This window comes from Eucalyptus grandis, chromosome 9 (assembly GCF_016545825.1).
Source record: "Eucalyptus grandis isolate ANBG69807.140 chromosome 9, ASM1654582v1, whole genome shotgun sequence".
Lineage (NCBI taxonomy): Eukaryota > Viridiplantae > Streptophyta > Magnoliopsida > Myrtales > Myrtaceae > Eucalyptus > Eucalyptus grandis.
This window is the reverse complement of record NC_052620.1, coordinates 13,383,100-13,394,172: the sequence shown is the minus strand read 5'-3', so window position 1 is coordinate 13,394,172 and position 11,073 is coordinate 13,383,100. Positions and strand designations below refer to the sequence as shown.

Below are 11,073 nucleotides of genomic sequence, written 5' to 3'. Positions count from 1 at the left end.
TTCCCTTTTCTTTTCTCTCTTATGTCTTCTCTAATAGATACAACTCTTCAAAATAAAACATTCCCCCAAAAGACACAACTCCTCATTCTAAACAACGTAGCCTTTCACATCGCAACCGTTCCTCCATGGGCCCTTATCTTGCGGGCCGGGATTTTAGGCCCAACATGGGCAGACGGGCCCACTTAGGCCCATCAACGCATAGATAAAACCATCAGTTTCGATCATGTCAAACAACCAGCATGACCCCTCCATTCGCTCTTTGATATACACTAGCACCTAGTCCTCCACATCGCTCCCACTACTTGCACTAGGGGTATGAGGAAACGAGAATGACCCTATTGGGCGACCATCCACCAACAAGAATATGGCCACAAAGCAGCAAGTGATCAAGTCAGGCTGTCTTATATCTACCAACGACACAGCTATGTATCGCATGAACATGGTGCATGGAAAATTAGGCTCAGTGAACTCATGATGTTTTGCCCTCTAATAACATCGGAGCTCTATGTAGGGAAATGGGGGATGCGGGGATAGGAGGCATAACTATCAATCCTGAAAAATGTAAAAACATGAGTAAGTTGACGCTCAGCAGAAGAAACAATAAACTCATAAACCTCTTGATCTAAGTTACTCTTGATTCCTAGGACACAACTAATATTCAAGAAAGCAAGGACACAAATATGAGCACACGACATACCTCATGCCATTTCCAATCACATGAATAGTGCCAGCATGCATTTAATGCAACAAGTGTCATATTCAACCACATGGATCATAATACTATGCAAAGGATGTATCACACTTCACACTTTTCTTGAACAATGTCACCGGGGTTCGACCCCATTTCAACTACTCTACCAATCTATGTAGGTGGCTCTAGCAATAATTTCTGGTTCATAAATCGAGCATCCACAACTCTTGTACCGCAAGCATCCTTACTACAACTTGGGGCATCTTGGTTTGCTAGCCAATACATTCTCCTCCGACATCCACTTCAGACGATTGTCGAGCTCTTGAGTAGAACATCAAGACTTTCAAGGTTTGTTAGGTGTGACATCCCAGATTTTCAATTCTGTTTCTAATTGAATAAATCGGACATTTCATCGATGCGCCTATAAGGCTATTCTCAGAACTGATCACTCTCGAGATAACTAGATTATCTAGGAAAGCTATTAAGGAATTTTAATGTAATAGACTTGAGAATTCGATCAAAAATCGGCTTCTCAACTGTGCTCATCTTTAGAGGCCATTATAACATAGTTAAAAATCAATCAGAGATTAGAGATAGGTCGGTTCGACTGAGATGTGTGGCTAAACATGGGTGACTCCATTAATTTGGAAAATTCTCATCGGCTGACACTAAACTGATTTTTCTGTCGTTTTGGCACCCTGTGTCCATATTTGAATCCTTAATATTTTCATAACAATCGAGAGTCGCTAATGTGTCGAGTGGGTTCATTGTGGTTCAAAGAAAATCGACCATAGGTCATTTGCACTATTTTTTTTTGAAAATTACTCGGTAGCCTAATTTCTGAAAATTACCCGATAGCCTAGGTCACACTAAAAACGCGTCAGATCGAAATTAACAGCAAATTTGAATCCAATTTTAGAAATTAAAAGTTCTGTTGTGTTACAGGTCATTTTAGGAACATCGACTTAGCCTCCGAAGATTTTTCTAGAAATCGAGACTTTTTGGAAAAAAGTCGTTCTAGGGCTGTTTTTGTCCAGAAAAAGTCAAGGATCGTTTTTTATCGCAAAATTGGGATGCAAGTGGGATTAATTGGTAAGGAAAAATACCAATTGGATCGATGAAATGTCGGTTGATTTTATTGAGGCCGAATTGTGTTAAATCAAGTGAGAACAAGTGTCCAATTGAAGAGAAAATCCTTGCAAATTCGTAGCCCCCATCCACCACAACTTTTGGACCACTTCAAATGGATTCTAAAAGCATTTGAAGGCTGGAAATGGGTGGTGGAAGATAGCTATGCAAGGGGATAGGGTCAAGGGGACATTTGAGGAGAAAATTGGACCAAGTGGCCCCCTCTTGTCTCTCTCTCTCCCTCTCTTCCCCAATTACTCGACCAGCACCTTCCTTAGCCTCCTCCCAACCATTTTGGATGCTAGCAGCAAGCCAGGAAATAGCCGAAGCCGTCCAAGCTCCTCCGTCCTCGTCGCACGCCACCGTTGTTATTCATCGCCCCCACACTAGCCCGTCGCTGCTTTGCCCGCACCAACGTCAACCTCACCTCCTGCTCGAGCTCAACAAGCTACCAAGGACGCCTGAACCGCCATGAGCTACTATTGGCCACCATTCGAGCTCCATTGAGTCCTGCCTATGTTCGGTTTTGCCCCCTCGGTCCATTCCCACCTTAATCGAGCCTCCACCTTACCATTTCAGCCATCTTCTAGCCCAAACAGAAGCAAAAACTAGTGGGTTTCCAACTTAGTTTAAGCCCGTTTTGGAGGTGTTTTGGGCCCTGAAAGCTAGGCCCGCTTTGGAGAAAGTCGAGCCTCATCGCGTCCCCATCGATTTGCACCGACCGGATCGCTGAACAAGTGAGTTTAACTCACTAATCCTCGCTTAGTAGGTTAATCGTGTGTAAGGGTTGATTAGTTTAGGCTAAGATGGATTAGGTGGTTAGATTAGACTATATTAGTGAATTTAGTTACTTGTCGATGTATGTTAGATGGTTAGTTAGTGCAATTAGCAAGTAAACACATTCTAGTATTTATTTGACAAACCTCGGAATTTTTCCGGGTTCGTTTCGGTGTCCAATTAGGCATTACGGGCCTAAGTTGGATTTATTGGTAATTATTTATTATTTTTTGTAATTATTTAATTATTTATTGATTTTTCGAAAATTAGATTGTGATAGCTGGTGACCGGAATTTTATGTTGGTTATTGTGGTGCAATCTATTTATTTATTTGAGCTCTAATTTGTGCTGAATTGATTTAATTGTGGTTTTAGGATTTTATTCCTAAATAATTAGTTTTGGTAATTAATTGGAAAATTACCGGGCATCGGTTTACAATGCGAAAAATATTCTGGTGGACCATATAAAATGGTGGGAATTGTGAAAGTGAAATTATTGTATTTTGGCTAAGGCCGATTGTGTACCCACACACGGCTATTTTTATCGGTTATGATAAAAATGATGAATTGGTTGTATGGTGAAAGTGGAATACTATATTGGCCTGGGGGCCCTAAATTATCAGTTTTGGGCGAGCATATAAATAATATACCATAGTATCAGCTTTGGGTGAGTAATAAATTATTAGCTTTTGGTGAACATATATATAATATATTATATTGGCCTATGGGTCATAAATTATCAGTTTTGGGTGAGCATATATATATATATATATATATATATATTATCAGTTTTGGGTGAGTTATACTATATTTCTATCAGTTTTGGATGAGCAGTTTTGATTTGATAGGACTTTATAGATAGTATTAAATGTACCAATCAGGGGAAGGTTGTGGTGACATGTAATTAATTGAGTCGATTGATCGATGTTTTGATATGAGTGAATAACTGTTTGAATTTTATTGTCTGATAGAGAGGAACTGAGGCCAATGTAAGTCCTCTGACCTATGGTGTGCTTAGACAGCCCTTATGGCATATTTTCTTTCTAATCAAGTCTTAGGAGAGTAGAACTCGCTGAGACGTAATCTCACCCCGTTATAAGATAACATTTTAGGTCCATAGATGGTAGCACCTCCACCTCATCCCGAGCATTTTGGTATACCAGAGGAAATCGCTAAGATAGGTTATCACATTCCGATACGCCATCACTATGAAGGCTTGGAATATGTACTAGTGAAATCCACTGTCTGGGTTGATGTGGGTGAACCTCAAAAGGTGCCCCATAAGTACCGGTCGTGGTATCACAATTACAATGATGGACGGAGGGTGGGCCATATATCGGAATCTGATGTACCTCTGTACATTTTAGAGGTAGCGTTCAGGAAGAGGATAGCAGATCTTAAGGATGAATCAGTGGTGGATGCGAAGGATCCCAAGCTTGATAATGATCTTGAGACTCCGGAGTGCTCAACAGTGGGATCCAGCTGGAGCATGGAAGAAGGTGAGATTGTCAAGGAGACCTGGAAGAGGACCCAGAGGAGGATCCAGGAGAGGATTGAAACCCTACCCCTGTTTGCAAGACTTTTGTATTAAACTAGCTTGAGTAGAACATAACTTGTTAGTGTACTATATGTATATATATGACTCAGTTGTTATATATGTATATAAGTGTGATGGCTTTTCAGGTTCGAGATTTTTAGTCCTACTCTCCTATCCTATCGTTTTATTGTATGGGGATTTCATATCCGCTTCCGCATGCGTATTAAAACGAATAGGGTCAGCGATGCATCCTGTGACGTTGCTATTTAATCGACCAATGAGGGATGTGCGCGCGATCGAGGATCGGGGCGTGACATTGGGCATCCCTACTAACTACCTAGGCATTTTGGTTGTTAGCCAAGACATACACCTCTAACATCCACTCTAGGCCATCATTGGGAATCCAAGTTCCGTCAGCCTTGGGCATCACATATTCCAATCCCATCTCATGCGTTGCAAGTACATCACACATATGCAATGACATGGCAATCATTCATCATAGATTGTACCTCATGCGATGCATGTGACACCGGGACGAGCACTAGGTTACCACAACCAATTATTGACATAAGGGTACACTCAAAACAGAGTATACAGAAAAATCCAAATTCTGCCCTCACGTTTTTAGCTTAATTTCCACAAGCAAATGGTATTAGATTAAAACCAAATATACACTGGTGGGTAGCCAAATGAATGTAATTTCTATCATCAGTGGACCACAATTCAAGATTCCATCATTTTCCTATAGAATTTAACAAAATTTGGACCAAAAGTAGACACAACCAGATTTGTGCAATCAAATAAATCAAAGTCTAAACCATAGTAAATGAACTCGAAAAATTATAAATTTTAATATGTTATAAAACAAACATTTTCATGAGGGCACTAAGTCCACAGCATTTTGTATAAAGAGATGTAATTCACAAAATATAGAGAAAATCTGGTTCGCCGGAACAGAGCAACCGTTCTTCAAAATATACTCGTCTCACAGCCCAAAACGCATCAAAAAAAATTTGAAATTTGGATATGTTATATGTAAGGATGTCCTCTACGACTCTAAGGAAGTAATTCCAAAATCCATAAGAATTTTTTTTATAAAAGTTCAGGAAATCAACCGGGTCACGGTTCCTACTCACTGGACAAGTCAAACATGGCAAAGGAGAAGTCCATCGTACCAGCCATATTACCTCAGAAAATTTCAAAATTAAAGTATGTTATACTTTAAGATGTCTTGTACAACTTTCACGAAAAAAGTCTCCTCAATTCCAAATCACATGAAACTTCACAAAATTAAAAAGCCAAAGAGGTCCAGCAATTCCAATTTCTAGAAATCCACACTAAAGCTTTAGATTGATTGTAAATTCAAACCACACAAGTTCACAGCCTAAGAATACACTAAAACTAGACATATTAGACTACATGCAACATATATCTTCAATCATGGATCATAGAAAGCTCTTACAAGCTATGTACGTGTGCGAAATCCACATGTAACATAATTCGAGCTACAAAACTAACATGCATGCCCATCTTTCCTTTGAATCCTAACAACAGCATCTCAGCAGGCATCTCTCATCATCACATGCAAAGCTTTAAACACAAACAAACACCAAGAATAGCAACAATCCTCCCTATTTTACAAAATCAAGCCCCAAAAAGATCGAAGGGTTTCCTGCTTCTAGGTCCACAGTGAGCTTGAGAATGTACAGAGTGTGTTGGTAAATCTTGGTGAGAAGAAAGGAACGAGAAGGAGAAAGAGAGCTCGTGGGTGAGAGAAAAAAGAGAGAGGGAGAGCGAGCTTGTTTTGGGGGGAGAGGGAGAGAGAGATAGATGAGAGAGGAAGAGAAGAAAAATGAAGAAGAAGAGGAAGAGGGGCCTGCTGACTGTGGGAGAGATTTGGCTTGTGGAAGACACTTCTTGCATGAATTCTTATGGCAAGAACTATATTCTTCATGGTTGCATCTAATTTAGACTATTTAGGCCTATTTTTGCAATATCAGCCATTTTTGCATGGCTTATTAGATATTAAATAAGGCCTAAGTGGCCGACCATGTCATTCCATGCACATTAGATATTAAATTATGTACTATAGTAAGACTTAGGTGCATATAATAATCATATAAGGCATAATTTGATTGCCTTGTATCCTAAGTTCATCTATTAAATTAAATCATCTATACTTGTAAAATTCGTCTCAACTACTTAATTAGTCAGGCAAAATTCGGGCTGTCACATCTTATCAATCTTGGAATTTTTTTTCATCCCCACAAAACAAATTTAGGTAAGCATTCCACCAGAAAATCTCTTGATCAAAGTTTATTTGAACTCCCAAGATTTTAATTGACATCATCATAGGCAATCTAATCAGAGCCTTCGGGAACCTCACGCTTCTTTTAAGGTGTTGCCAATGTCTATCACAAACCGATACTTGACATCACCCTTGGCAAGGCGGTCCATTGCCGTGTTCAAATAGTCAATCGGAACGACCTCGATATCAGCAGTTATGTTGTGCTTAGCGGCAAAATCAATCATCTCCTGAGTTTCCTTTATTCCGCCAATGCAACTTCCAGCCACAATCTTCCTCCCTGAAACCACGAGGTTTGAGTAAAATAATTTATGAGTTTGTGTATAGCCAAACAAGACATTTGGCACTTCTATTATATTATATCGGTCGTATTAGTTGATTCAACATTATTTTTGCCGCAAAGGAGAGCAACAGAGATTCTTACCGGAGAGCAACGGGAAGATGGGTAACTCGAGAGGCTGATTGGGAGCGCCAACAAGGACAAGTTTTCCATTGTGCTTGAGCAAACCAATCAAGGGCAATATCGGGTGCACTGCCGAAACTGTATCGATTATACCGTCCATTGTTCCCATCGCAGCCTATTGATAGAAAAAAGGTCCCACGCTAACTCAAATCACATAATATACCACAAAGAGCGAACCGGACTTTTTTTTTATTGGTTATTTCACGAACTTAGAATACGCTCACTTAAACAGAGTTCCTCATCGTCACCAAAAAAAAAAAAAAAAAAAAAAAGAGCAAGAGCAATACTTCGCTCCAGAAATCACCTGAACTTGATCGGTGTCGCTGCTAACAAGGAACGCATCAGCGCCAAGACGCTGGAGCGCTTCCCCCCTCTTGCCGGGGGACGAGCTGATCACGGTCACCTTAACCCCCATCGCCTTTGCGAATTTCACAGCTACATGGCCCAATCCACCGAGACCCACCACGCCCAAGTGGTCCCCTGGCCGGTCGAGCCCAAAGAACTTTATTGGGCTGTAAACAGTGATGCCGGCACAAAGCAAAGGAGCGCCAGCATCGAGAGGCATGTTTTGCGGGAATTTGATGGCGAAGTGCTCATCCACCACCATCATGTTGGAGTATCCTCCGTAGGTCATCGTCCCATCGTGGTATATGGCACCATAAGTCCATATCGCTTTGGGGCAGTAATTCTCGAGATGGTCGTGGCAGCAATCGCAGAAGGCGCACGATCCGACCAAGCAACCAACTCCCACTTTTTCTCCCACGTTGAACTTCCCCACCTGGCTTCCGACCTCCACGACTTCGCCCACAATCTCGTGCCTGCATATGAAACAGGTTGTGATACATATAAAGTACAAACAAAATCAAAAGCTTAAAATTGATGCGTTCGATATCTGTACGACAGTTGTGATCGATACGCATTATGTCTAAGTAAAGCCCGTTGCACGTCTAAGGGCATCAACTTCATTAACAGTTGAAGACGAACTACAGAAGCTGGACTCATTAGTGATCTCGCTGTTGAATAGGGTAATGAAGAAACACCATCAACTCCGTCTCAGCAAGAGGAACTAGTTCCTCCCTCGTGGTTTTGCTTATTCTAATCGTAACTTGAAATAAGTCGATCAATCGAACAAAAATCTAAATGAAAGGCGATAGGGGGTTTTCATTGGATAGTTGGCCCCTAACACTTGTTCCATAAGCATCGCTGGGTGGACTAATGTGACCTGATGGCGCCATTGTTGGAGCTCGATTGGGCAGTCGCGAAAGTGTCCAAATTTTTTGTCATCAGCTCATTATGATTGAGTCTTTCTATTTCGCGAAACCTTGAAATCACCAGGAAAAGAAAAAGGGGCAATGGAGAAGGGTGATTAGGAAAGAGCAAAGATGATTACCCAGGAACAAGAGGATAGGCGGAAAATCCCCAGTCATTCCTCACGCTGTGGAGGTCGCTGTGGCAGATCCCGCAGAATAACACTCTGAACTTCACGTCTTTGTCTCCAGTCGCCCTATGTTCGAATCGAAACGATACGCACAAAGCAAATCGATGATCACCACCCTGTGTTTAAATTAAAGCTATCTATAGAATAAAATAGAGTATGGAGATTCCAACGTATGAGAATGAAAAGGAAATAACCTGCGGGAGAACTTGAAGGGAGAGAGAAGGCCAGAGGCGTCTATCGCAGCCCAGCCAAGAGCCTCCTCTGGGTGTTCTTGCTCCGGCGACTTCACCATCTTTCCTCTGATGCAATGCGAGAGTTTGTCTTTTCCCTATTTTCCCGGAAAAGGTGCTTGGAGAAGGGAAATGCGGTGGTGGTGGCGGGGAAAAATTAGTGCCCCTTTTGAGAGATTATATAGACGAAATTTAGGAGACTCGGGATATACTTAGCCCCTGAACTCTCTCCCCCGGTTTTGGCCTTTTGTTCGGCATATTCGATGAAGAAAAAATTATTAACATAAGCAAGACAGATGCCCAGAAAAATTATAGTCTTATCTTGTAAATATACGTGAATAGAAATTTTATCGATGTCTCCGAAGAGATGAGACAATATATTAAAAGATGAATGACAAATCTCGCAAGATAGAGCATCTTCTACAATCTGCACCAATCCCATTAATAGAGTCATTCTTCCATAATTTGTGCAATTCCATTGATTGGGTAAATCTTCTGCAATCTGTGATAGTATTATAGATTCTTATGTTTTGTAAAATCTTTTCAATTGTGATTGTCCCGCTCGTGTAAATACTATAAATATAATACAAAACTCCACACTGACAAGTGTCCGATCAAATTCAAATTCGTAATCTTTCATGGTATCAAACTATAATTTTTCTAGGCATCTATCTCGCTTATGTTGATAATTTTTTCTTCATCGAGTATGCCGAGCAATAGGCCAAAACCGGGAAAGAGAGTCCAGACGCTAAGTATTTCCCCAGTCCCCTGAATTTGTTCTATATAATCTCTCAAAAGGTGCACTACCCGCCACCACCACCGCATTTTCCTTCTCCAAGCCCATTTTCCGGGAAAATAGGGAAAAAACAGAAACTCTCGCATTGCATCAGAGGAAAGATGGTGAAGTCGCCAGAGCAAGAACACCCATAGGAGGCTTTTGGCTGGGCTGCGATAGACGCCTCCAGCCTTCTCTCTCCCTTCAAGTTCTATTAACGTATATTCCATATCAATTCCATTACATCCATCTAATATCATGGGCAATTCCTCATCACCACTTCAACAATCCTCTACTTCCACAATTTTCATGTGGATCTTCTTCTCCAAAAGCTCCACCTAACTATCTTCTTAATATCAACTACCAATTTCTGCCCATCCAATGGTCACTCGTCTAAAAAGTAACATTCGTAAACCAAAATTTTTTCTCTCCATAAAGCACCGCATGTGTTCTTTTTTCACTCAGACTTGACACACCAAGTGAACTCACCTGTTTTTCTGTTGCAAACAAAGATCCTAACTAGCAACAAGCTATGGCTAGTGAATTTAATGCTCTCATTCAAAATGACACTTTTCTATGAACACGGTCAACTGCAAGTGGATTTATTGACTAAAAACCAAGGCCAATGGCTCCATTGATAGATACAAAGTACAACTCGTTACTAAGAGCTTTACTCAACAGGTTGACTTAGACAATGATGAAACTTTCAATCTAGTTGTCAAACCGACAACAATTTGAGTTGGCTCTTCTTAGCTATTACAAATAACTATCTCTACACCAATTGGACATCAAGAATGCATTTCTCAATGGAATCATTAAAGGAGAAGTCCACATGAAGCAATCCTAAGGATTTGTTAATTCACATTATCCTGGCCATGTATGTCATCTTTGGAAAGCTCTATATGGGCTAAAATAAGCTCGAAGAGCTTGGTCTTCTCAACTAAGTTCATATTTATAACCTATCAGGTTTGCGCCTTCAACGCTGATTCTTCATTATTCATTTAGCGTAGATCTAACCACATTCTACTTCTTCTCATTTATGTTGATTATATTATCAGTATTGGGAGTTCTACCTCCTCCATTATTGAATTAATCACTCAACTTGGCACTTTGTTGGCAATTGTTGATTTGGGATAGCTATTCTACTTTCTTGGCATTGAAGCCTATAGATCCTCTACTAGGCTATCTCTCACTCCATCCAAGTTTGCCACTACTCTTCTCATTCTTATAGGCATGGTCAATGCAAAACCTTGCTCATCACCTATGGCTCCCTTGGCTTCTAAGTTGTCAAAGCAAAGTAATGAACCAGATCGATGCCTCCACATACTAGAGTATGGTTGGGGCACTGCAATACCTCACTCTTACTAGGTCAGATCTATCATTTGTTGTCAATAAAGTGTGCCAGTTTATGCATTGGCCAACAATGGATCATTGGTTAGCCATCAAACAAATTTTGCACTATCTCAAAGCTACTATTCCTCCTGGAATTACCTTGGAGCCTATGCGCCAACCGACCTTCATTGCATTTACAGGTAATGACTAGGTCAGTTGCTTTCATGACCGAAAGCCTACTAGTGGCTATTGCATTTATTTTGGTCCTAACTTGGTTTCTTGGAGTTCTAACAAGCAACCTAACATTGCTTGGTCCAACATTGAATCGGAACACAAAGGGGTGGCTAATGCAGCCTCTGAATTACTATGGCTTTTACAACTTTGAAATCTTCGATACA

The 11,073-nt window shown here is 40.7% G+C and overlaps 1 protein-coding gene across 1 annotated transcript; it reads right to left on the bottom strand.

Annotated features, from left to right (window-relative positions):
• Nucleotides 1-6,514: 6,514 nt before the first annotated feature.
• Nucleotides 6,515-8,630, bottom strand: LOC104418346 (probable mannitol dehydrogenase). Its single transcript, XM_010029670.1, has 5 exons — nucleotides 8,533-8,630; nucleotides 8,291-8,404; nucleotides 7,205-7,718; nucleotides 6,862-7,015; nucleotides 6,515-6,717 (listed from the first exon to the last, which is right to left on the bottom strand). Exons 1-5 carry the CDS (start codon nucleotides 8,628-8,630, stop codon nucleotides 6,515-6,517), a joined length of 1,083 nt encoding a protein of 360 aa, XP_010027972.1.
• Nucleotides 8,631-11,073: the final 2,443 nt, after the last annotated feature.